Source organism: Rhinolophus sinicus, chromosome 7 (genome assembly GCF_057876585.1).
Source record: "Rhinolophus sinicus isolate RSI-liver-muscle chromosome 7, RSI-T2T, whole genome shotgun sequence".
Taxonomy (NCBI): domain Eukaryota; kingdom Metazoa; phylum Chordata; class Mammalia; order Chiroptera; family Rhinolophidae; genus Rhinolophus; species Rhinolophus sinicus.
In genome coordinates, this window is record NC_142507.1 from 15,931,281 (window position 1) to 15,958,215 (window position 26,935).

Genomic DNA, 26,935 nt, shown 5'->3' on the forward strand with positions numbered 1-26,935 from the left:
AAGGGAAGATCCGAGGACGCGGAGACCACCCCGTTCCGACCCAGCTGTTTCCAGAGGCTCCACAGGAGCCGCCGAGCGGGCGTGTCCGTCGCGGAGTCGCGCGTGGCAGAACTGGGCTGAGCCACGTGGCGGGCATGAAGACTTAGCCCCGGGAGCCTCCCACCCCCATCCGCGCGCGCCCGGACTTCATTTCCCAGCGGCCCCTGCGGCGGAGCCCCGCCCCTGCCCGACACCCCCGGGCGCCCCGCTGCAGTCGGCGGCGGCCGGCCCGCAGTGCTTCTGAAAGGTGGCGGGAGGAGGCGTGCGCGATGGCGAGCCCGGGCCCCCTGCTGTGCGCGCTGGGCCTGCTCCTGTGCGGGGCGGTGAACCTCGGGCTGTTTGCTCCCCTGGTCTCCAACTCCGAGAAGCCCATCATCGGTAAGGAGGCGGGGCGGGACCCCGGGCCCGAGCGGGTGTCGGCGCTGGCGGCTGGCGCTGCGGGGCTCCAGCGAGTGCCTCCAGCCTGGGAAATACCCAACTGCAAGGTTAGGACGTGTGCCGTCCTGTGTAGAAGAGCCGAGCCAAGACGCTGTTTGGATCGTGCTGAAATATAGCTAAGCCCTCAGTGATTTCCTCAAATTCACGTGGCTTTAAAGTTGGGAGGGAGAAGGGAGCACTATGAAGAGGCCTGCGCGTTTTCTTCTCTGTGCATAGCTAGGAATTTCTACTAATTAAACAAATTCTGTACATGCATGATATGCATTGAAATTTCACTGGTTGAGGACGTATTGAAGGATACAATGCATTCGGTATACATCTACAAATCGAATTGACTAGATAATCAAGAAATTACGGTATACCTTAGACTGTCATTTTCAGCAGCGGAGGGCAGAGTGGCTAGTATGATTATAATGTCAGTCTGTTTGGTGTTAAAATGAAGCACGTAATTTTTCGTTTCCAACAAATTTATGTTTTAAAAAGAATAAAATCAGTTTGCATTGCCAGAACAGACATTTGAGATAGGGCAGAGGAAGTTACCCAAGAGAAATCAGCTTGCAATTAAAATTAGCCAAAAATGAATGAATGAATGAATGAATGAATGAATGAATGCCAAAGTAATGTGTCGGACAATTAAGATTGGTTTTATTTCAGTTAAAGCACTGTGCCATTTATACTATTTTTTTCCCATGAAGAGGAGCACTATATTTTGTAACTAATACAAAGTCAATGAATATTTTTCTGTATATATTGGTAGTGTCTCATTGTTAAATGAGTTGCGTATCAGTATTTGGAAATTGGAATGCCTTATTTTATAGCTATTTAAAATGGTGGTTAGATTCTCCAAGGAGAATTAACTCGAAATACAATTCTGTGTAGAGTGTTGGGAATTGTAAGTGCAGGGAGGACGCCCAAAGGAAAGAGGAAGGGGATTCTTTTCCCTTTCCTAGAAACAGTGATAGTCCAGGGTCAAACATAGAAAAAGTGACTATGCTTTGGGTCATCCTGATCAATTAAGACAAAATAGTTAACTGAGCACCTACTATGTACAAAGCATTGAGTTAGGAAGTGCAGAGGATTCAAAGACAAGGAAGCCACAAAAGTTACGAGATGGTTTTAAAATATGGGTGAAATTTTGGTCACATTTTGAAGCCTGGGTGGGAAAAGTGAATATGTTTGGGTGGGGTAGGGGTGGCAGAAGTTGGTGGAACTTACGTACTCTCTTGTACTTTTCTCCTTTTTGGTACCTTGTGTTCACATGTCCCAGGCCTCCTTTGTGGCACCTCACCCTTGCCTGTCCTGTACTACTACATTTCCTGTGACACTCCTGAATTCCTTCCCTACTAAATTTCATTTCCCCCAATGAAGATGATTTTGCCTATCCACAAGGACAAAAATAGTCTTACTGAATACATTTCGTCATTTGGTATGTGTTAGCGGAGTGCCTGATAAATGCCAGTTATTTTAAGAAGCTGGGACTACAGAAGTGATTGATATAGACAACGCTGCCCATCTGGTGGTCTACAAAGGTAATAAAAGTATTCCAAATGGTGAAGTCGTGAATGACATGGCACAGGTGTACTTTCCAGATAGACATGTTTTGATGTGATTCAATGCTGTGCTGGGGCTGAGGTTTCAGTGGTAAGAGGCAATCAGAGAGGTAGGTGGAGCAGAACACACAGGGTCCTATATTGTTTAGGAACCCATTGAAGTCCTTATGCAACGAGGTGCACCCTGCTGGTTTGTTATCTTGTCGGTCTCATTTCATATTGCTTTCTTTCCTTAAACAAATTTCTTACACAGAGCTCTGGTCGCACAGCCTCCTTGCAATGTGACAAGCATGCACCTGACTCAGGGACTTTGCACTTGCTCTTACCTCATCCTGGATCCCTCTTTCCCAAGATATTTGCATATGGTGTACTCCCTCACCTCTCTGAAGTCCTGGCTTGAATGTCGTGTTCTACCTTCTCAGGGAGGTCTTGCCTGGCCACTATAATTAAGAGACTGTCTTCTCCCTTATAGATGGGACACTCCCCCATCCTCCCAAACACCTTCTTTCTCTGTTTTACTTTTCCTCCTTAGCACTTAGCACCAGCCATCACACTCTATATTTTATCTTTTTATCTTGTTTATTGTTCTCTCTCCTCCTCTCACACACTGGGATGAAAGCCCATAGGGCAGGGAGTTTTGTTTGTTTTGTTCACTCAGGTGTCCACAGTACCTACCTACTTCAATGCCTGGTATATAGTATGATTTAATAATATACAGAGGGTGCCAAAAAAATACACATTTTAAGAAAGGAAAAAACTGTATTAAAATTGTAATACTCAATATATACCAATAGCAAAAGATGAATACAAGTCACATGTATACATTTTTTTGGCACCCCTGGTGTGCTGAATGAATGAATGAATGAATGAATGGTGATATGATCACATTTCTTTCCAGAGAAATGGTTGGACTTGTATGGTTGTTTAAGATAGAATGTTGAAAGACCTTTTAAGAGGCAAGGAGTGGGCAGCCAGATGGCTCAGTTGGTTAGAGCACGAGCTCTGAACAACAGGGTTGTCGGTTTAATTTCCACATGGGCCAGTGAGCTGTGCCCTCCACAACTAGATTGAAGACAATGACTTGGAGCTGGTGGGCCCTGGGGAAAACACACTGTCCCCCAATATTCCCCAATTAAAAAAAAAAAAAACTGAAAAAAAAGGAGGTAAGGAGGCAGGCAAGATGTTGGTTGCTTGGATTGAGGTAGTGATGTTGGAGAGATATGGATAGAAGATACTTCCATTCTTTAGTTGTCAAGGAAACAACATGCCTTTGAGTGTGTATGGGAAGGGAGAGGCCTCCTTCTAGATTTAAGGATCTGTACTCTGAGATCCATTCTAGGTCTAAGGTTGCATGAAGGAGGCTGGAGATAATGTAAACCTGGCTTCCAAATGAAAAGGGAGGAGGCTCCTGAAAACTCAGATGACCCTCTACTACCCTTTTCCCAAAGTCTATGGGGGTACTTGCAGGAGAAGCTTCTTATTTAATTCTGTCTGTGAACTGAATAAGTAAAGTTCAGTTGTCCCCAAGTGTCCAAGACCCCCACTGGATGCCTGAAGCTGTGGGTAGTACCGAATTCTGTATATACTATGTTTTTTTCCATACATGTATGCCTATGATAAATCTTAATTTATAAATTAGGTCTAGTAAGAGATGAGCAACAATAACTAATAATAAAATGGAACAGTTATATATATAGCAGTATAATTGAGCCCATGCTGTCAAAAATCCACGTATAACTTAAGTCGGCTGTCCCCATCTGTGGATTCCCAACTGCATATTAAAAATACTCTTTTTGATCTGTGGTTGGTTGAATCTATAAATGGAGGGCTGACTTTGTAGTTATAGAAAAAAGTTAGCATATGAGTGGACCTGCACAGTTCAAACCCAGGTTCAAGGGTCAACTGTATGCTTTAATAAAAGTTATGTGAATGTTCTCTCCCTCCCCCACCCCCTCCCCTCCGCCTCCCACCCTCTTCTTCTCTCTCCCTCCCTAAAAATATCTTATTGAGTTCTTCACCTTTTCACATAAGAAAGCACTTCACAGCTTCTCTTTGGCATATATGAATTGCCAGCATCACTACTCTTCTGTTTGGGGGCCATTGTGAAGTAAAATAAGGTTTACTTGAACACAAACACTGTGATACCACCTACAGTCGATCTGATAACCGAGTTGGCTACTAAGTGACTAATGGTCAGGGAGCATCTACTAATGGTCGTGGAGACACTGGATGAAGGGATGGATTCATGTCTGTGGTGGGACGGAGCCGGACAGCTCGAGATTTTATCATGCTACTCAGAACAGTGTGCGATTTAAAACTTATGAATTGTTTATTTCTGGAATTTTCCATGTAATGTTTTTAGGTGCAGGTGACCATGGGTAACTGAAAACTCAGAAAGTGAAGCTACGGATAAAGGGGTCTATTGTAATGATATTTTTAATGGGATGTGTTTCAGTTTCTCAGCAGGAAACAAGGAAATTGCTTGAAACTAAAACTTTTTTTTTTTGTAATTTAGGAATATTAATGCAAAAGTGCATTAGTAAGGAAATGAAAAACCTGGGAAAATATTATATTGCTGCATCCTATGTAAAGTATCTGGAGTCTGCAGGTGCAAGAGTTGTACCAATAAGGTATGATGGAATATTTTTTTGCACTGGATAAATAAAAATTGCTGTTTTTAATTATACTACAAAGCTACAGTAATCAAAACAGCATGGTACTGGCATAAAAACAGACACATAGATCAATGGAACAGAATAGAGAGCCCAGAAATAAATCCATGCCTATATAGTCATTTAATCTATGACAATGGGAGCAAGAATTTACGGTGGGATAAAGACAGTCTCCTCAATAAATGGTGCTGGGAAACCTGGACAGGCACATGCAAAAATATGAAGCTGGACCACCTCCTTACACCACATACAAAAATAAATTCAAAATGGATTAAAGACTTAAATGCAAGATCGGAAACCATAAAACTCCTAGAAGAAAATATAGGAAGACACTTTACAGACATTACCTGGAGTAAGATTTTTACCGGTGTATCCCCTTGGGCAAGGGAAGTAAGAAAGAAAATAAACATGTGGGATTATATCAAACTAAAAAGTTTTTTCACAGCAAAGGAAACCATCAATAAAACAGAAGGGAGCCTACTGAATGGGAGAAGATACTTGCCAATGATGTATCCAATAAGGGGTTAATATGCAAAATTTATAAAAATCTCACTCATCTCAACTCCAAAAAAACAAACAACCCAATTAAAAAATGGGCAGAGGACATGAAGAGACATTTTTCTAAAGAGGACATACAGATGGCAAACAGACATATGAAAAAATGCTCAACCTCATTAATCATTAGAGAAATGCAAATAAAAACCACAATGAGATACCACCTCACCCCAGTCAAAATGACTATCGTCAATAAATCAACAAACAACAAGTGCTGGCATGGATGTGGAGAAAAGGGAACCCTTGTACACTATTGGTGGGATTACAGATTGGTGCAGCCACTATGGAAAACAGTATGTCTGTATCTCAAAAATCTGAAAATGGAACTAATTTATGACCCAGCAATTCCACTCCTAGGTATCTATCCAGAGAAATCCAAAACTCCAGTTCGAAAAAATGTTTGCATCCCTTTGTTTATCGCAGCACTATACACAATAGCCAAGACATGGAAACAACCGAAATGCCTGTCAGTAGACAACTAGATTAAGAAACTGTGGTACATTTATACAATGGAGTATTACGTAGCCGTAAAGAAGAATGAAATCTTACCATTTGCAACAATATGGATGGACCTAGAAAACATTATGCTAAGTGAAATAAGTCAGAGAAAGACAAATACCGTATGATCTCACTTATATATGGAATCTAAAGAAAAGAATAAATGAATGAACTGAACTAATCAGAAACAGTCTCAGAGACATAGAGGAAAAACTGAGGGTTGCTAGATGGGAAGGGGTGGGTGGGGATAAGAGGGAAAGTGAGGGGATTAGAAAGCACAATCGGTAACCACAAGATGGCCACAGGGATATGTAAGTCAATTTGGGGAATGTAATCAATAATGTTGTAAAGATTTTGTAGGGTATCTGATGGACACTTGTCCCATTAGGGAGACCACCTCAGGGATGATGTAGATGCCTGACCACTGCACTGTACACCTGAAGCTGAAGCTGAACAATAATGAATGTCAACTACAATTTTATATATATATATAGTTACAAGAAGTGGAGTACAGCATTAGGAATAGAGACAGTGGAAATGTAATGGCTGTGTGCGATGTCAGAGGGGTAGTGGATGCGGGGAGGAGGGTTGTCACTGTGTGAGGGATATAAATGATAAATGTCTAAGTATTACATTGTTTTGTACACCTGAAACTAATAAAAAAAAGTTAAAAAAATAAAAAAATAAAAAAATAAATTTGACTCAAGAAGAGGTAGAAAATGTAAACAACCCAATAAGCTTAGGAGAAATATAAAAACTTGTTTTTTTAATTAAATTATTTAAAAATAATTGCTGTTTTAAATTTAAAATTATCTTTTATCTATAAAATTGATGCTTTCTCTTTTATGATTGCATTATTTGAATGCAGTAACATTGGACCTGAGTTTTGCCACAAATCTGATGCCTAACGTCTCTCACTAAATTGTTTAAAGTATGAAGTTATGTGTATCTATAATGTTATTAGAGGTTTGTCATCTGTGTTAGATAGAGAATGAAGTGATAGTCTCCGTTACTCCAGAAAAGGTGGTCCTCATCAGACATGAAAGTAATGGAGTAAAAGAATCTACAACTTAACCAGCTTTATCCGTAATATTAGGATAAGGCTACACTTAGGGAATGAAGGAGATTTTTAGAAGATGACTTATGAAATACCTTCACAGACTACTTTAAAAGTTTGAAAATGACTAAAGCAGAAGTGTTGCTTCAGTATTAATTGCAGGTATTGTAGTTTTTAAAAAGCTGCATTATTTTTGTGATGTAATGGCCTAGTAATAGCATGGTTCATGTCATATATTGATTTGGGAAGAACTGAATATTTTTTAACAAACAAAACCTTACAAGCATTCATAATATCATCCAAAATTAGTGTATTTTAGAAGCTTCCCGCTCTGCCATCTAATCCATGAGAAGTGATCTCACACACAAAATACAATTCTTTGCTCTGGGCAACCTGTTTTTGTAAATAATTGTGCATTAAAAAACTGTAACAAAGAAATGCTGTTCAAATAGAACATTGATAATCAAAATGCAACTATTATAGAGAATTGTACACAAAATGGTTTTATGTTTAGCTTCCTAAGGGTTTTCTTCTTGCTTTGCTCTTTTACATTGAACTGTCTCCACCCCAAGACAAGCATTTGCTTTTGACATTAGTCTTAATTCTTTATAACCAGATCTAAATTTTCAAATGAAATCTTATTTGGAACTCAGATAGCAGCAGAGTTTTAGAGCTGAGGAAGAAGCTCCAGAGAATCTTCCGAATAACGTTTCAAAATTGTGATCATGGAAGCTTTTTCTACAAGCTGTTCTTTAGGACATCAGTGCTGAGAACACGGATGGCGGGTAGGGCCGCTTCAGAGACTGTTGCAGTAGGCGGGGTGTGAAGTGATCGGAGCTGGGCTTAGAGCAGTGATTGTAGGGTTGGTAGCTACACGTTAAAAAAATGAACACGATTTGATGACTCATGGAATTAAAGACACAGGGAGAAACAGACGAGAATGGTAAATATTTGAAACTGCGGAAGTTGTGAAACCGAAGACTCAAGAGTATTACTGGCAGAGACACTGAAAATGTGACTGTCAGCATGTAGGTTAATTTCCAGCTTGGGTTCCCAAAGTTCATTGTAAGTACATTTTTAGTTCTCTGGAGAAGGGTATCAAATTGTCAGTAACATGGTGATTGTTAGGAGGCCCTCACAAGATGTTTGGTGCCTCAAAATAAGGACCTGGGCCCATCAGGCCAGTCTGCAGTGATCTGTGTGTGGTCGGCCCCACCATCTGAACCCTTCCGACTTTTGAATACACTGTAGTCCCCAGGCCTTTGCAGTTGGTGGTGGGGGTGGGAGGAAGCAGGGATGTGGCACTTACATGTATTATTTTTATCTGCCAAAGCTGCCTGCAGTTAAGATAGGCATGTTATTAAATCTGTTTAGACTTTACATAAAAACAACTGATTGGCTAGCAGAGAAATTATGGGTGCCCAAATGTCATGTTTTTTAAAAATAATTTTTTTTATTTTTCGGTTACAGTTGACATATAGTATTATATTAGTTTCAGGTATACAACATAGTTGATTAGACATTTATATAATTTAGGAAGTGATCACCCTGATAAGTCTAGTACCCATTTGACACCATACAGTTATTACAATATAATTGACTATAATCCCTATGCTGTACTTGACATCCCTGTGGCTATTTTTATAACTGCCAATTTGTACTTCTTAATCCCTTCCCCCTTTTCACTCATTCCCTCAACCCCCTCTCCTGTCTGGCAACCATCAGTTTGTTCTCTGTATCTCCATAGCTCATGGTCTTTCATGTATTGCATATTAGCCACCCTTTACAATATTATATTAGACCACAGAAAAATATGTTTACTTGTCTGATTAGCAAAACAAGGATATAATTATGTGGCTTTCATGTAATTTGAAAAAATACCTCTAGGAAAGTAGAGAGGTAATACTGTCTAGTATTTAAGAATTATTTTTCATCAGGCTTTTTAAAATTAATGTGGTTACTTCATTTAGAGGCTCACTATTTTCTTAGGTTTTGGAAGCAGATGTTCTGTAACGATTTTTCTTGTTTTCAGGGTTGATCTTAAAAATGAAGAATATGAAAAGCTTTTCCAATCTCTTAATGGGTAAGTTGGCAGCACTGGCTTGATACAATGGATGAGGTATATGTAGTCTGCTTTTGCAGAGAAGTACATATAAATATTCTGTATGTTTCTGTGTAACTGTCTTATAGTGGTGTAACAGTTTTATAGTTCTGGTATAGGAATTATTTTATTGAGAGATGCAAGAGTCCTGCAGAGAAGAGAAAGCTGGTTAAGAAATAAATGCTACACAGTAGACATATAATTTTTTAAAAACGTGTAACATATTTTTTGTTCTTTTAATGCATGTCTTAAATGTTTGGAAGCCACTGGGAATGGCATGGTGTACTGCTTGCCTAGGGGATTTGTAAGTCCTAAATTTGAGGATAGTAATCGGTTCTCTTTCAGAAGGTAATTTGAATAGAACTTGGAAAATCTATTCTCTGGCATTATCACAAAAGATATGATTCGTTAGCTCACAGAAAAGAGCTTTTAATCATGTGAAAAAATGTTCAACGTTACTCATAATTAAAGGAAAGCTAATTATAACAATTAAAAACCATTTTTTAACTATCAAGTTGGCAGAGATAAGAAAATTTGCTACTACTCTATGGTAACAGTGTGAGGAAACAGTTATTCTTATACTTTATTTCTGAGATTGTAAGTTATATAGTCTTTTGGGGGCAGTTTTCCAATATCTATTGAAATTTAAAATGCCCTTTGATCCAGGAAATCCTTTGGAAGGAATTTTATTTTACAAATGTATTTCCCCCTATGTGAAGACTTAGGCCCAAACATATACATTGTATTGTTTGAAATCCACCCCCCCCCCCCCAATTTAAAAGCCACTCATTAGTCCATTAGTTGGGTAAATAAAATAGACTATCTGCATATGATAGAATATTATGTATGCTGCACAGGTTAAAAATTAGGATGTCTATAGATGCTGCTTTGGCTGTCTGTTGTTAACTTGAACCATGTGATATTGTTATACTGAAAAAAAGCAAGGCACATAATAGTATGTATAGTATAGTCCCATTTACTTTGGTTTTTAAGATAGGGGTGAGGAGATACGCATAATAACATATCTATCAGGTCAACACAACAGATTTTAATGGTAGTTGTTTCTGATTGGGAGTGGGGTGAAGGGAGTCTATTTTACCGTAAAGCTTTTATAAAAAGAGCATTTTTTTTCTTTTTAAAGCTGTGCTCATTCATCACAATTTTTGTGTTCAAAACAATCGTTTGCCTTCAGTTCAGTTTGGTTTAGTAAATATTTACTATAAAATCAGTTTAACTTAGTAAAACATTAAAAATGTCCATTATGTGCAGTGTTCTTTGGCAAGGACAAAGATAAAAAAGTCGAGGCTAGAACATATGGTAGAACTTCAAAATCTAACTAGATGATGAGCAGTACTCTAATACAACTAGTGAAATACCTTTATTGAGTTCTGGGATGCAGTAGACCCCATACTGTTTTGTGGGGGTGCACAGCGGTGCAGAGGCAGAGCCTGGCTTTAAAGGAGTTTGCCAACTGGGAGGGACACTCAAGTTGTTATGAAAGGACTTTGGGGTTAAATGTACCAAATTTGATCAGAGGCAGCTTCTTAAATGCTGAGTCAGTGAAAAGGGAGAACTGCTAATGAGTCTTCATTAAGCCACTTTTTTTTTTAAAGATTTTTTTATTTTTAAGATTTTTTTTATTGGGGAAGGGGTACAGGACTTTTTTGGGGAACAGTGTGTACTTCCAGGACTTTTTTTTTTCCAAGTCAAGTTGTTGTCCTTTCAGTCTTAGTTGTGGAGGGCACAGCTGAGCTCCAGGTCCAGTTGCCGTTGTTAGTTGCAGGGGGCGCAGCCCACCATCCCTTGCGGGAGTCGAACCGGCAACCCTGTGGTTGAGAGGACGTGCTCCAACCAACTGGGCCATCTGGGAGCTCAGTGGCAGCTCAGCTCAAGGTGCCATGTTCAATCTTAGTTGCAGGGGGCACTGCCCACCATCCCTTGCGGGACTCGTGGAATTGAACTGGCAACCTTGTGGTTGAGAGCCCACTGACCCATGTGGGAATCGAACAGGCAGCCTTCGGAGTTAGGAACACGGAGCTCTAACCACCTGAGCCATCGGGCTGGCCCCATTAAGCCACTTTTAATTGTAGGGTTTTCTACATGGTTTTGTGGCAGCTGTTCTACTCAGAGTTTATATGTTTTCTACTAGACTGTGATCTTACTAACAGTGAAAATTACTCCTATTTAACTGTCCAGGCTAATATTGACCCTGGCTCATACAAGAAGCAGAATATATTGAATGAACAACAATCTCAAAAGTGATTATTTCACATATCTCAAATTAATATTTAAGTATTTTCAAAATTTTAATACATTTAATCTAACTTTTATAATCTCTTTGGAGTATCCTTACTTATTCCAAGACCTGTTATAATGTTTAAAGTTTAAAAAGTTGACATAAAAACATAGTAAATGTTTTTCTATATATCACCTTTATGGGTAGAGTAAAATAAAATCAGACATTTGTGACTCCCTCCTTTTTATCCCCTAGACTTTTTCTAGAATTGCAATTGTGTTCTTTTTCAAAATTTCTTAATCCTATGCTTATTTCTGAAGAGATCTCAGGGTGATAATAAATAATTAATTCTCATGGATATTTAATTCTTGCCTACATATATTTTTATGAGCAGTTTGTTCTTCATGGTTAAAAGGAAATTCTTTATGACCCAAAACTGACATTATTATGGACCTGCAATTGGTTTTGGCATCATGGATTACCTTAATTTAAATTTAGCTATACTTGGAATTTTATCTCTACTTGATTTCTAACTCTGTGTACTTTATCCCCTTACCCTGTTTGTTTACCTTTAATTTATCATTATTGGTACTAAATTTGAAAAATAAACTTGTTTATCAAAGAAATTTGGGAAAGCATATGCGCAAAGATATTCTTAACCTGCTGTAATTTACAAATGGATAGGATTATAAATATTTCATATTTTCTTTTTGCTGTAGTTTTGTCATTTTCTGTAATGATCTTACTGCTTATGCAATAAGGAAAAAGTTGTTTTAAAATAAAAAGATTGTTTACTTTCTGTGGGGAAGGGGTTGAAATGCACTGTATTTGATGTTGTTTCAGGGTCCTGTATCCCGGAGGAAGTGCTAGCATCACGAAGTCAGGTTATGCCAAGGTGGCCAAAATATTTTACAAGCTTGCCAGACAGGTAACTATCGGTTGTTTCTTATTATTGCAGATCGGTTTTTGTAATTTTCAATGGGGATAATTCCTTTTTCAAGCATATGGTAATACTTTCTTTACAATTGACCTAGCCTCATCACCCCTTTATGTTTTGAGGTGCCTGCTTGTGGGCGCCTGGTGGTGGCTCTCGCCTGTCTTCTGTATGCTTTCTTTAATTCTGGGCACCCGCGAGTCTTCGGAACTCTGCTGACTGGCCCTCTCTCCTCGTGCTCACTCGTATGAACCAGGTTCTCATGGTTCTGATTATGGACCGGGCATTGTTCGTGTATTATTTTATTTATTCTCATCTCCCCTTGAAAACTGCTCTTTGTCCCGACTCATTCCATCATATTTGATGTTTCTTCACAGTTAACTTCACGTTCAGTTACTGACGAGAGTTGCTTGCCTCCTTTGTAATGTCTCACTTTAGGCCTGCCTTCACATCCTATCTCAGACCCTTACTCTTCCTCCCTTGAACTATTAACAGTGATTTTCTAATTAATCTCGCTGGAACTAGTATCTCTCTCCTCCTCCCCCAATATTTCCCTAAAGAACTGCTTTTAGTGTATGATACTTGTTTGAAAATGTTTAATGGCCAGGCTAAATAACGTGCAGTCTTTTATAGTCTTTGGGTGAAGGCATATAGTGTGTTCACCTTTCCCAGCCTTTCCTTATGCAAGTAATTGAAGCCAGGTTGGTATTTCCAGCACATACTCTGTCCTCCTACTTTTAAATCTGGTGAGTCTGTTTCTACTCCAACCCAGTTTACATCTTAACCACCTTTCAAGGCTGAGGTGTTGTTTTTCTGGTAAGGTTTCTCAGCCGACCCCAGCTGCAGTGACATCCCACTCCCTCCTAACTTTTGGAGGATTTTGTTGTAGAATTGTTCAAACATTTGTTTACCTCCATCTCTGTCATATGACAGGGTCCATGACCTAAAGGGGCTTATATTTCAGAAAACAGAGTATCTTGAAGTTAGCTGTTCATGTCTCATCAGATTTCATGGTTCTGACACTTTTTGAGGCGTTCCTCATTTCATGTTGTATGGTTCCATGTACTTTGTACATGCTTAGTGGATATGTTTTTTGAAAAACTAGTGAACAAAATTGAATTTTACAATGAGTGATTTAAAATGCAATTGGGAAGTATATATGAACATTAAAAATTAGTCATTCTTTTCCATCTAGAGACTCATGTAACTAACTTATTCAACTTAAAAAAAAAAAGGAACTATGTAACCCATAATACCTAAAGATTTATGTAAAAACTACATATAATCAGCTGCTTGAAGATTTAAAAACAGGAAAAAAGCTTAGCAACCTTGAACTCCTTATTTAGCTATAGGGTCTGCCCTATAGGGGTCTGTCAAACCCTCATTAAAGCAGCCCTGGGAAGTGACCAGTCTGTTAGATCTATTCAGTTCCTCTCTGCTCTGCTGTGTGTAGGTTCACAGGAAATAAATATGTGGTCCCAGGAAGTGGGGATTTCACATTTAGTTGAGAACTTATATTTGGTACATATGGAAACAGAAAACAGTTAAACCCTCTTTTGTGTTTATTATAAATAAATGCAGTAAGACCCTTCACCTTAACGTATAAAATTCTAACTTCTAAAAATAAAACTTGCCAGACCTGTATATGAAGTATTAAAATCCTACGTTGGGATAGAAAGTACAGGGATTAATGTAATTCTGTATTTTTCTCAGTGAGGAACAGAAACCTCCACGCCTCCCAACAATTTCCTCATTTACAATGAGCTACTGTTACATCATATTTTACAGTCTATGCAGGAAAGCTGCTTTTAGAAAAGTTGCAAAACTAATTTTTGTAACTATCAGTGCATATGTGTTTAATCCAGAAAACTCAGTCACTAGAATACATTTTCCCTGGTCATGCTAGCTGTTGGGACTCCCTTTGAAGAAACCCAGTACATTTGCACTTTTTTACTTGACAGCTTTTACTCTATGAAAATCTATTTTATTTTTGCTTAGCCTTTTCCTTACTGGTTATTCATTTTCTCCCAGATAATGGCTTTCTGCTGCTTTAAATCTGATTCACTGAAGGTGGTATAATGCAGCTATTAGTATAAATTCTGAGATAGTGGAAAAAGGAGTGTATTCAAAACCAGACAATTATCCAAAGTGACAAAATTTATAGAAGACATAAAAATAGGTATTTGTCTAGGATTGTCTTTGATATTTAGAGTCTCTAATTATTACTTGTGTTGTTTGATAGGTGACTGGCAGATGTCAGTCTCTTTCCCAGAACAGCGGAGGTTGGATAGTTTGGGTGATTAAAACTGAATTATTATGTGGAAGCTTGGCCGGAAGAGAGATTAAGTGATAGCCTGCTTATGGAAACGTGGAAAATTCTTTGGAAATCTATGCATAACACAAGCGGCTGCCTTGTAATGACAAACCAAACGTATAATTTTTGTTCTGAAAAGTTTTCATAAGCTTAGTTTTCTTTTTCAAAGAGTTTTGATGATGGGGACTATTTTCCTGTGTGGGGCACCTGCCTTGGATTTGAAGAGCTTTCATATCTGATTAGTGGAAAGGTCTTATTAACTAACACAAACACTGATGGAATTACAATGCCGCTGAACTTCACTGGAGGTAAGACCTACCTTTTTGAACCTTTAAAAAATATTAACTGGGCAGGATTGTAAGTAGCAAATGTCAAAGTCAAAATGCTCATAACATTTATTAATTTTAAAATTATTTACACAGGCTGAAGATGTGAGTGATAACTTTTGTACTTGAGTTGTGAGGATGGCTTAAGGAATTTTGACTTTTCATCTCATTGCTTCTAGCGATAATGAGCATGATTAAGAACTCTAAAATGGGGCCTAGTTTTGAGTCCTAGCTTTGTCACTTTTGCCTTGGAGAATCATTTAACCTCTCTCAGCTTTAATTTCCTGATTTGTAAAAGGGTTTACCTCTTAGGGTTGTTTGTGAGGATTAAATAAGATGATATTTTCCAGGTCCTGGGCTAAGCACACAACTCTCATAAATGTGAGCTGTCATTATTAGAGGACAGCCTTTCCCCCTTGGCTGTGCACTGTTTCAGCCCCAGTTGGGGTGTACTGAATGTCGGTGCTGGCACTAAGCATCTAGAGTTAGTGCAGACTCCACAGTTAAAGGGCATCCTCTCATCTAGACTGCCCTTACTTCAGACACCAGCCTCCATTCATGTTCCAAGGCCACTCGTACTTCTGACCAACTGCCCACACATTTGGGGATTCCCCGGAACCCCCTTAGGTTCTATAATTCACTAGAATGACTCACAGAGCTCAGGAAAGTGCCGTGTGTACGGTAACAGAGTTATTGTAAAGGATACACATAGGATGAGGTGTGGGGCAGAGCTTACCTGTCCTTTCCCTTCGGGTCAGGACACGTCACCTCCCTGGCACATCAGTATGAAGCTCCAGTGACGTTCAGTGTCCAGAGTTTTTATTGGGGTTTCATTGTGAAGGCATGATTGGTGAAATCATTGGCTCTGCAATTGAACTCAGTTTCTGGTCCCCTTCCCATCCCTTAGGTTGACCTGGCTCAGAGTCCTGACCTCTTCTAATCCTGTGGTTAGTCTTTCTGATGACCAGCTTCATTCTGAAGCTATCTAGGAGTCCACTCTGAGTCACCTCATTAGTATCACAGAGATACTCTTATCATTCAGGAAATTCCAAGGGTTTTAGAAGCTCCCTGTCAGGAACCCAGGACAAAACCAGACAAATTCTTTACTATGTCACTCAGTAAAGAATGATTCGTATAGGTTACTTGTTATCTGAATCCTCAGAATTGAATGCTATCCACTATTCCTGTTCTCATAAGGATTTTGGATGGAAAGGAATAGTAGTTGTCCATAAAACCTATAAAATGTTCTGTAGTTTTCAAAGCTCTTTCTCACATTATCTCAATCATTGCGAGAACTCTGTGGGAAGTATATGTGTTAGACCAGTCAATTTTGGTTGTATGTGGTAAAAAACCCAGTTTATACAAAAAAAGAAATGGATTCCACTGTAGTGAGGTACTTTCATTATCTGAGGCACTGGGATTCTGATGGAAGCCATTAGCATCTTTAACCAGAGGCCTCATTTAGGGACAGCTGGCATTGGGGCCTTGAACACCATCAGGAATTTTTTTTTTTTTTTTTATCCCTTTGCTGATATTTGAGTCTACGGGTACGTGTCAGACTCTAGAGTCAGTGAGGTATATTGCTTTTTTTGATCTATTTACTGAGTAGAAATTTCTTGGCCTGGTTGATGTTCTTTTCTACATTGTTGGTATTTTTAACCTTTTAAGTCCCAGATACCTTTGAAAACATGTTGAAAGCTCTAGATTCTTTCCTGGGAAAACAAACATATAGACGTGTGGAAAAGTTTACCAGTTTTTCAGTGCTATCTAGAGAACTCATGGTTCTCTAGCTTCCTCTATGGTTAGTCTGCTGTTTATCATATCAGAAGAATTTGTTATGCATGTTAAAATTCTAGAAGAAAAGTACGTAAATGTGAAGCATATTTGAATTTGTGTGTTAAACTCATTTTATGCTAGACTGGAATATTTCTGTGGAAATAATGTTTTGCTTAGTGATCTTGATTGTCTTAATAATGGCCTCTCTTTGGCTAAAGATCAGTGACTTCAGTGGATTTTATTTTTCTCTGTTTAAATTATTTTCTTTCTACTTAAATTATTTCAGTTCCATCAAAGAGCAGAATGTTCCAGAATTTTCCTGCTGAATTGTTGCAATCATTAGCGGTAGAACCTCTGACTGCAAATTTCCACATGTGGAGCCTCTCCGTGACGGTATCACATTAATTACATAATGAAATTAATGCATTTAGCTTCATTATAGGAGTAATAATTTTGCTTTATTTTTATACTCTAGAATTTTACAATGAATGAAAAGTTAAAGGAGTTTTTCAGTGTTATAAGTACAAATACAGATGGCAAGACTGAGTTCATTTCAACAATGGAAGGTATATATCACTGCACATGTACACTTTTTCACATATTGTGTTTACATTAATTAATTTTGATTTTTCAGTTTTCTTTCTTATGAATAAAGTCATGTTAACTTTGGGGCCTGAATGTGGAAGTTAGGGCACTTCTGGAGAAAGGAAACGTGTTTTGTCCATGTTCCAAATCAGTTGTGGTTTACCTTGGTCGTCTTCTAGAATGGGGTGGTGAGGATGGGGAGTAAAGAGCAAGGAGAAGGGGATGAAGAAGTAAGCGGAGAAAGTGGCTTCTCTTTCTACCTGCACTGCAGATTAAGTACCTTGACGGATTCTCCTCCAGACAACCACAAAAGATGTAGCTGACATACAGAAAAACACCTTCCTGAATACATGGGTGAAGGGGCAAGAAATTAAGGATACTCATGCTCAAAACTCCACGGGTTAAGTGGAGTATTTAGGTAGGGCCACTTGGAAGGAGGTGGTCGGGTGTTTCTCCCAGAATCTGGAAGGCAGAGGGCACCGATTGTCTCTGCCGGGTTTCCAACCAAGGACCTCTCCTGTGTTAGGCGAGCATGATGACCACCAAGGAAACCCTGAAGTGGAGTTTTTAAACCAGCATTGTTATTAAATAAGGAAACTTGAAGCAAAGCTCAGGACCCCCAGACATGGAGAGGACCCCATGGAGCAGGACCTGAAGGGTACACCCGCAACGAATCCTGCCTGCAGAAGTGCAAGGAGGAATGCCCATCTTGAACTTTGGCAGTGAGGGAATGGGGGTGATAAAGAAGCCTTGAGCGCTCACAGTGATGGGCTCTCCAGGGTGGCCTGCATTGTACTCACGGGGAAGTTCAAGGAATCGTAAGTCACACATGTTGTTTAAAGCTGTCAGACTGAGAGTGCGCCCACAGGCACAGCAGAAGCAAAGGTAAATAATTCTCTCTGGAGCAACTTACACTTATCACAGACTTCAAGGAATTTCCATATCATGAGGTTTTCAGGAAAACAAGCCGTTCCTAGCTAGAAAAATCACGAATGCACAAGGAAACAAGATACCCTGAATGACAACTTGTAGAAACAATAGGCAGGCGTTCATGAGCCTGATACATGCTCCCCGAGAGGCTAGAGTTCTGGATGGAGAGGACTAAACTGGAGTAAAGTGGAAGTAGCTCGGGTTATTCAGAAATTGGCCATATCACTGGCTCGCTTGTGAGGGGAGGTCAAATAGCTAAGGGTTTAGCAAAAACATCCAGGGAATTCGGGGGAAGGTCAAGCAAAACAGTCTGAAGTGAACTTATCATCTGAGCTTATCATCTTTAACCAATGCCCTTCCTGTATCTTTTACTTCAGTCAATAGCATTGCCATTCGCCAAGTCATCCAAAGTTAGAGACCTGGAAGCTCGCTTTGACTTCCTGCCCTCATTCTCCACATCTTAAAAATTCGTGCCAATTTCTGCATCCCAAATCCTTGGATATGTGACCTCCTCTTTATCCGGCCTACCCCTGTCCTACCTCAGCATTACCCACTTTGCTCCTGGATTGTCAGAGAAGCCCCTGACTCTTCTACAAATCACTTTCCTCCCAGCCGCTGCTGATCCCTCTGAAATACCCACTGATCTGATCGTGTTGCTTGAGGAAAACCCTGCAGTGGCTGTTCAGCATTTAGAGAATTGCTTGAGGAAATTCTCTACATTTACCAGATCAGTGACTCCATGATCTTTGTGCCTGTGTTGCTAGTCTGTATTCCCGCGTAGCCTGTGGAGTACTCCCAGCCCTCCACGTAGCAATATTTCTGAAAAGCTTCCCTGCCTCACCACTCCCTTCTCCTGATGAACTCTTAGCTATCCTTGAAGGTCCAGGTCAGTGGTCACCCCCTAGCTGCCGTCCCCCCCTTTATCCTTCCTCTCCACATCATCACCGCTCCCCCTTCCTATTTGCTCTGCGCTACCTTGGGATGTCTTTTTGTATTTATTTGCTTATGTTATTCTTTCTTCCCCCCAAGACTCAGAGCTCATTGAGAGATGGAACTGTGTCTTATTTTTCTTTGTATTTCCAGGAGTTTATGTAAACCTCAATAGATGTTGACTGAATGGCTAATTACTATTTAAATGAAAGAGTATTGGGTCGGAAGTTAGGAAATCATTTCCATGTTGGTTCTGCTCCTGGAGAACCAACCAGTCATACCAATCTTATTTGGAAATTCTGTCATCTGAAAATTTTCTGACACCTGCTAGATTGGAATACTTGAGACACTTTGTTATTTGTGTATTTTCTTTTCACTCTTCACACTTTAGTTCTAAATTAGTGACGCTGGGTATGAGTCCTACAGTTGTCAGAAGCCTACACTGATCTTTTAGTAATGCAGTTTACTAAAGAAGAGTGAATCTCACTTGTTTCTCAATGTTAGTGTAGACATATATCCATCCATCCGTCTATCCATCTATTCTGTAAATCCCTGTAACAATTTATCACGTAAGGCATTTATTATTCCAAATACTTTTTGTGTTTTTTGTGTCTCAAAGGAACATGATAGAACATCTCCTTTCAATTAACTATCTGTAACAGTTAGTTTTCTAGTCATCCAGCCTGTGGGTCTCCTTCTGGTAGCCTCAAGTGTGGTCCCAGACAAGAGAGAAAGGAAGTGCAGTCACAGGGAAGTAGGGCGGGGAGGAAGGACAGAGTGACGAGAGCTGTTTGCTGGTCATTTATTTGCTCCTGTGAACCCCAAGAAAGCTAGGATAAGATGTGGTTCCTTCTTGTGACATGATCTCTAGTGGCAGGACCTCATGGGATGTGAGAGGACAGTGCTTTCTCCTAGATATCGCTCCTCTCAGCTGCTTCTCTTCATTTCTCCAAGCACTTTCCCATGGTAGTCATGGTTATGATTTCAAAAGAAAAATAATAGAGGGAAGTTTTTGTTTTTGTTTTCCAATTAAAATGAGGAAAGGAATATGTGAAGAAGAAAGGAATATATATATATATTCTTCTTCACATATATATATACATACACACACACATATATATGATAGAAAGTAAAAGATGATAGAAGGTAAATGTTACCCATGTTCATTTTTTTAAAAAATATGGAATTTTTAAGACATATGAAAGTCGAGAGAGTAATATAATGATCCCCCAGGAACCTATGTCTAAGCTTCAACAACTATCAACATGTGTGTGGTCATTCTTGTTTCATATCTAGTTTCTCCCCATACTAGACTGTTTTTTTTGAAGTAAATCCTAGGGATTATGTCATTTATATATATAAAGATATTTAAGAAGTCTAAAAAATAATTAAACTATTACCAAAAATCTTTCACACCAAATTTTAACTTTAAAAACCTAGTTTAAAAATTGGCACCATGAAGTTAACTGTTCCACAGACAGAGAGACACAGTTTAGGCTGAGACAAGCTGGCTTCCACAAAAGGGCACCCAAAACACTGGCATAGTTCATTCTCATATGAATATGTCATTATGGGAGGGGTTGCAAACATGGTATGAAATAGTGGGAAGGAGACCCATCATGGAAGAAACGTGTGTCACTAATCGAGTGTGACTTGACTGTAGAACTGGAATATATTCAGAGGTTCAACTGTTTTACTCTAATCTGATTATCTAGTAATGGGAGTTATACATATTACAAATCATAAAAGTGTTGAAAATGAGTGAAATACTGTATTGTGAATTTTCACATTGTGAACTGAAATTATTTTGTGTTAGAGAATGCGCATAGTTTTACTTAGTCTGACATAGTGAGTTACTAATGTTTTACATAGGACGTAAAACATAATTTGTAAGTAACATCATAGATCATTACTACTTATTACTTATCTAGTTTGTGTTCTTCACGCAGGATACAAGTATCCAATATATGGAGTCCAGTGGCATCCAGAGAAACCTCCTTATGAGTGGGGGAGATTCGAGGGCATTTCCCATGCACCCACCGCTGTGAAAGCTGCATTTTATTTAGCAGAGTTCTTTGTTTCTGAAGGTAATATGTGGGTATACATTTTATCACGCTATTAGTGTAGTTTTGAAGGAAATTGCCCTCATCTGAACTTTTATATACTCCTGCTCTGTAAATGTTCTGTAAATTTGACTTAAAAAAAATCAAATCATATGAAAGCCATGAAATTGAGGTATTAGGCATTCAAATAAAACCAGGACAGTATTGTACACTCGATGGTGAGCTGAATTCTTGAACAACAGCATAAAGATTGTTGAATTCTATTTTTTCTTTCTTTCTTGAATACTTTTAAAAAGATTCTCCCCTATTACTCTTCTTTCTAGTAATGATGCTTTAATTATAACATTCTCTAAGAATTAGATGTTATTTTTCCAAGACAGTTATAAACATTGAATATATACGTCGCAGTCTGATTCTAAGGCTGCCTATCTCTAGTTTTGGCACATTGGAGAAAGTTAATAAGCTTTGCTTGCTTTTTCATGATGAAAACACAGACATTTTCATGCTATGTTACGTTTGTGTATAATATTGAGAATTTGATTGTAGATGATTATGTTTTAGTTGAGTGATTCTGGGGTAAGACAGAACTACAAACACAAACTCACAAGGGTGGGGCATCCTCTGGCGAGGCGTGACCATTGAAAACTTCAGGGAGCCTCGATGGCACCTGTCTCCAAGCTTGGCCTAAGTTTTTATCAACCCTCCTGCCCACAGTGGCAAGTAAAGTACTTCTGCCCACTTTCACTCTGGTTTAGAATTATGCTCAGTTGAATGGGTAGTTTCATGACAAAAACCCCAAATCCAAAAAAAAAAAAAAAAAGTTCTCCCATGTGCAGTATTCGTCTGAAGAAACATATTTATGTTGTGTGAGGAGGAGTAAATGAGAACAGCGACGCGAAGAGCAAAGTTTGCTGTAGTATTATCACTTGGCGGGCTCTTGGGCTTTATTTTTCAGTATCTTCCTTTCTAAAGATGTCGTAAAAGCCTATATTTACTTTATTTTGACTTTAGGATAAAGTCTAAGCCTTCATCTCCTCACACCCAAACTGTAGTTGTTCCAAGTTCTCTGAGCCTCTGATTTTTTCATATTTCTGTCTTATCTGTGGAAATCACATCACTGCTCCATCTGCCTCAGCTTTGCCTGTTTCTCCATCTTCTTTACTCTTGAAGCAACTCATCAAAGATAAACCATACAATATACGATTCTGTGTGGTTACTGGACTAGACGTCTTGAGCGTCAGCACCTTGCCCTGTTCATGTTTCCATCCCCAGGCTCTGCATCAAATCTTATATGCAGTGGGCACCTAGTAAGTGTTTGAATGAATGGGGGGCGAGTCCCACATGGGACCTGGTTCAGGGCAAACACAGCTGCTGTATCAGTCAGTAGTGACTCAATCAGGGCTGCTTTACTTGCAGGAAATTTGGCTAGGATATCTCCTTTTCGGTGGCATTTTCCTGATTAGGAATACTGATTCTAGGAAGAAATTTCATAAAGTAGCCTTTTGAAAATTTTATCCCATGTTTTTAAAAACTCACACTTTTTCTTGCAGCTCGGAGAAACAATCATCATTTTGAATCTGATGTTGAAGAAGATAAGGCATTGATTTATCAGTTCCGTCCCGTTTATACTGGAAATATTTCTAAATTTCAGCAAAGTTATATATTTAATTGAACACCTTCAGTATGTTAACAGGAATTTCGAATAACTCCATGATTAAACTGTTACAATAACTTGCTACTCATGGCAATAATAGAAAGCCCCAGAGATTCCCTTTTTATAATGTCACTGGCTCAAATTCTTCATTCAGTATATTTGAGTATATCATGTTTGATAATTAATCAGTGAGGCAGATAAATCATTCTACTGTATTTCGTGGAAAAGCTTTCTTTTATCTCAAGATTAGAAAAAATAAATTTATTAAAAATACAAATATTTTGTTTTGTCTGATTGATTCTAGAAATAACCTCCCCTCTCCCTGACCCCAATCCAGCCAAACCATCCTTGTTGAAGACTCTTTTTAAATCTTATTTCTAGTCCATCATAAAGTCTCCCTCCTTTGAGTCTTAGGAGTATTTGTGTGTGTGTGTGTGTGTGTGTGTGTGTGTGTGTGTGTGTGTGTGTGTACGCCTGCTCACATACATATATTTCCCTTTCTGCCGTCTCAGCTCCCTCAAAGTGCACACCTCCTGAAAGCAGGGTCTGTGTCCTGAACTTTTGGTCCCCCACAATGTCTAGCACACTAGGTCCTCAACAAGTAAGTACTTGTGACTCTTTGTGAATGAACTTGTTCCCATGGAAAATAATTTGGAAGCTATCATACATTTATTTGTCTACATTGTAATACATTTCTCAATCTGTGCTTCCCTCGACCACCCCTCACCATCCCATATACCCTTATAAACTCTGAAATTTAGGAATTCCTTGAGGACAACCAAGCAGTTAGAAGAGAGAGAGGATTTTTTGAGCCATTTCTGATAGACAGTACTTATGCATCTGTTCTCTTTAGTCCTCCAGAGCTGCTGCTAGAGAAGTGGAAACAGAGAGTGATCGGGCAAGATGTTAGAGGAGATTATGAATGATTTTGTGTATAGAAAGGTAAAAACAATAATCTGAAGATACTGAGGTGAACTATAAACAGTAAAGCCAAGCGGAACATAGAAATTGAAAGGGATTAACAGTCAGCTAAAAAGGACGTGATAGAAGTGTGGCAGGTTTCGTTTCTGTCCCTAAGCATGAAGATTCTTTGTTAAATGCTATTGTCAAAAGTGCCGTTTCTGGCCAATTTCATGCCTCTCACCACTAGAAAAAGGTAGCGTCACTGTTTGGTTCATACTTCCAGGGCTCTTTCCAACCCGTTTGTTTTGAAATATTAAAGATTTTATTGTCTCTGAAGTTCCCTAATAACGTTTAATCCTAATTGTATCATCCATCACTCATGCTGCTGTGTCATCCATCCTGCCCGTGAACACCGGCTTCTAGCTTCTAATTGCTCCCAAAGGTTCTCACCGTGCGTCACTGATGATGACCACAAATGCAAGAAAATGGGAACCACCATTTATTTTTAACTAAGATGAAGTTTTCCATTTTTTCAACCATGCATTTTTTTTTTAAGTCTTTACACTGAAATCACTTTATTCCAAGAATGGAATCTATTTCAAAGTTGACAACACCCCTGCCTTCCACACACCACACCTGCAGGAAAGCTAGGCAAGAGGCCTGAGGGCAAGCGAGAAGAACAGTCCCATTGGGGCACAGAATGTCTGTCCCTCTGTTCTTTGTCTCGCTTAGCTTAACACTGACCCAAGGCAGCCTGACATTGCTACGTCAGTGGAGACCAGAAGGCATGGATTAGAACTGCCTGTTTTTTTAATTAAACCTTTTTTTAAAAATTTAAATATGTTTGGTATACGATCTTATATTGGTTATAGTAGTTTCAGGTGTACGATAAAGTGATTTGACATTTTTATACCTTACAATGTGACCACCCCACTAATTCTAGTAACCATCTGTCACCATATAAACTTAACACAGTATTATTGACTATATTCCCCCTTCCCTTTTAACCCATCTTCTCACCCCTTGTCTTCTGGTAAACCATTCCTTTGGTTGCTTTCTATGAATCTGTTGTTGTTTTGTTTTAGATTCTACATATAAGTGAAACCGTATGGTATTTGTTTTTCTCTTCCTGACTTATTTCACTTAGCATAATACCCTTTGGATCAATCCGTGTTGTTACAGATGGCAAGATTTCACCTTTTTTATTACTGCATAAAAGGCAACCTACTGAATGGGAGAATATATTTGCTAATGATGTATCTGGTAAGGGGTTGATACCCAAAATATATAAAGAGCTCGTACAACTCAGCAACAGAAAAACAATCCAATTAAAAAATGGGCAGAGGATCTGAACAGACACTTCTCCCAAGAACAGACATTTCTCCCAAGAACAAACGGCCAACAGATATATGAAAAAATGCTCAACTTCACTAGCTATTAGGGAAATGCAAATCAAAACCACAACGAGTTACCACTTCTCACCTGCTAGAATAGTTATTATCAACAAAACAATTATAACAAGTATTGGAAAGGTTGGTTGTAGAGAAAAAGAAACCCTTATACACTGCTGGTGAGAATGTAAATTGGTACAGCCACTGTGGAAAACAGGATGGCGTTTCCTCAAAAAACTGAAAATAGGTATACCATACAACCCAGCAATTCCACTCCTGACTATTTATCCAGAGAAAACGAAAACACCACTTCTAAAAGATACATACACCCCTATGTTATAGAAGCCAAGACATGGAAACACCCTAGGTGTCCATTGACAGACAAATGGATAAAGAAGATTTTGTGTGTGTGTGTGTGTGTGTGTGTGTGTGTGTGTGTGTATGTGTATTGCCCCCACACCGCCTTGACATGCTGTAACCCGGAAGTGGCACTGTCATTGGAAGACGGGTAAGAGCCAATACATGGGCCCACATGTGGCTCAAGTGCAAATGTCAGTGGTAGATCTCCAGTAACCTAGATCCCTGAACTTGTCCTGTGTCCCTCAAGAAAGTCACTTAAAACCAGCTTCAACACCATTCTGGCTGCCCAGTCTTATGCAATCCTGTGAGAGAAATGCTGTGCTTGCCAGGTGGCTTTCTTGGAACTAGAGTCTGGCCACAGAACCTGGGACAAACCCATAGGCACAAATCCCAGACATGCTCAGGGCATCTTGACCCCATGAGTGGAGCAGTGTTGGACAGCACCGTGAAGGGGAGAAATGGGAATTAGGGCCCAGGTAGGCCTGGCTAGGCTCAGAGTGCCCTGCCCTCACGGCTTTATCAGGGCTGGCTTGTCATCACTGGGGGGAGGGGCACTTATGAAATGTTGAGGTAGGTGCTTCCTGTGACCAGGACTGACACAGGACCAGGACCAGGTCCAGGCATGAGGTGCCTCACCCAGATAGCACTTCTGGCCCTGCCCATTCCCAAGCGCTAGAAAGGGGCTCAGACCACTTTGAGGAAGGACTCCAAAGAGTGGGAACCCCTGATGGGCAAGGTCCAGAGCAGGGACTCCACTTACCTAAGTCTAAGGGTGAGGCTGCCTCACTTAGTAGGGGCCCCATGACAACTGCTGCTTAGAGAAGAAACACTAAGAGGTATTAAGTTTGTTTCTGAGTACAAAGTATAGATGCCACACTCTCTACCGTGCTATAGAAGATACCCTTACAGTCCCAGGACTCTTGCATTGAGCCAGTTCACGGCTCCAGTCAGCTACTCCTATTACGGAAGTTGGTTTGTCAGCTGAAACTCATTTGTTACCACTTCTGGTCTAGAGCACTGCTGTTCAAACTTTTATGTACATAGTAATCACCCTGGATCTTGTGAAAATGCAGATTCTGATTCAGTAGGTCTAAGCGGGGCCTGCGATCTGCATGTCTAACCAACACCCAGGTGGTGCTGACGCCACCACTTAGTGAGCCATACTGAGTGTCAGGGATACAGACTTCTTTGTCAGCAGGCAAGGAGTGAAGGCTGAAAAACAAAGTGCGAGTGTGGGGACAAAGTCCCAGAGAGCAGTTTCCAGGCTCTTGGCCTCACGTGGAAAGGTGCTGGCTCGGGTAGTAGGTGGCCGTCAGCTGTGGCTAGTTGGCCAATTGGCCCCTGTTATAACTGCCATGGCTGTGCTGCTTGGTCAGTCAGGAGTCGAGTCAGTCGGTTGTTTGGCAGGCAGAGAAGTGGACAGCAGGTTCCAGGTCGTGTGACTCCAGCCTCCAGTGAGACCGTAGTGGTATGACTCCCCTACCTATGGCTCCGTGGGTGTTCCTTTTTGGCCTCACCATGTCCTGCGTTCTTATGTGGGGAGCGGGAGCAGAGACCCCGCAGGCCGCCCCGCACGACAAATGGCGCAGCGAGCAGTGAACACGACAGCGAGTGAGGGAACAC

At 39.8% G+C, this 26,935-nt stretch overlaps 1 protein-coding gene across 1 annotated transcript; it reads left to right on the forward strand.

The window, feature by feature from the left end:
* The first annotated feature begins 223 nt into the window (after positions 1-223).
* Positions 224-22,935, forward strand: GGH (gamma-glutamyl hydrolase). The gene is made up of 9 exons (XM_019754569.3): positions 224-417; positions 4,543-4,657; positions 8,842-8,892; positions 11,990-12,074; positions 14,564-14,702; positions 16,783-16,889; positions 16,972-17,062; positions 20,891-21,028; positions 22,555-22,935. Exons 1-9 carry the CDS (start codon positions 309-311, stop codon positions 22,674-22,676), a joined length of 957 nt encoding a protein of 318 aa, XP_019610128.3. The 5' UTR covers positions 224-308; the 3' UTR covers positions 22,677-22,935.
* Positions 22,936-26,935: the final 4,000 nt, after the last annotated feature.

Excerpts from the sequence above, each read along its gene's own strand:
- GGH (XM_019754569.3), top strand. The coding sequence starts at position 309 with ATGGCGAGCCCGGGCCCCCTGCTGTGCGCGCTGGGCCTGCTCCTGTGC. Across the intron at positions 12,075-14,563 it reads TTTACAAGCTTGCCAGACAG|AGTTTTGATGATGGGGACTA; the intron begins GTAACTATCGGT and ends TCTTTTTCAAAG. Across the intron at positions 17,063-20,890 it reads GTTCATTTCAACAATGGAAG|GATACAAGTATCCAATATAT; the intron begins GTATATATCACT and ends TTCTTCACGCAG.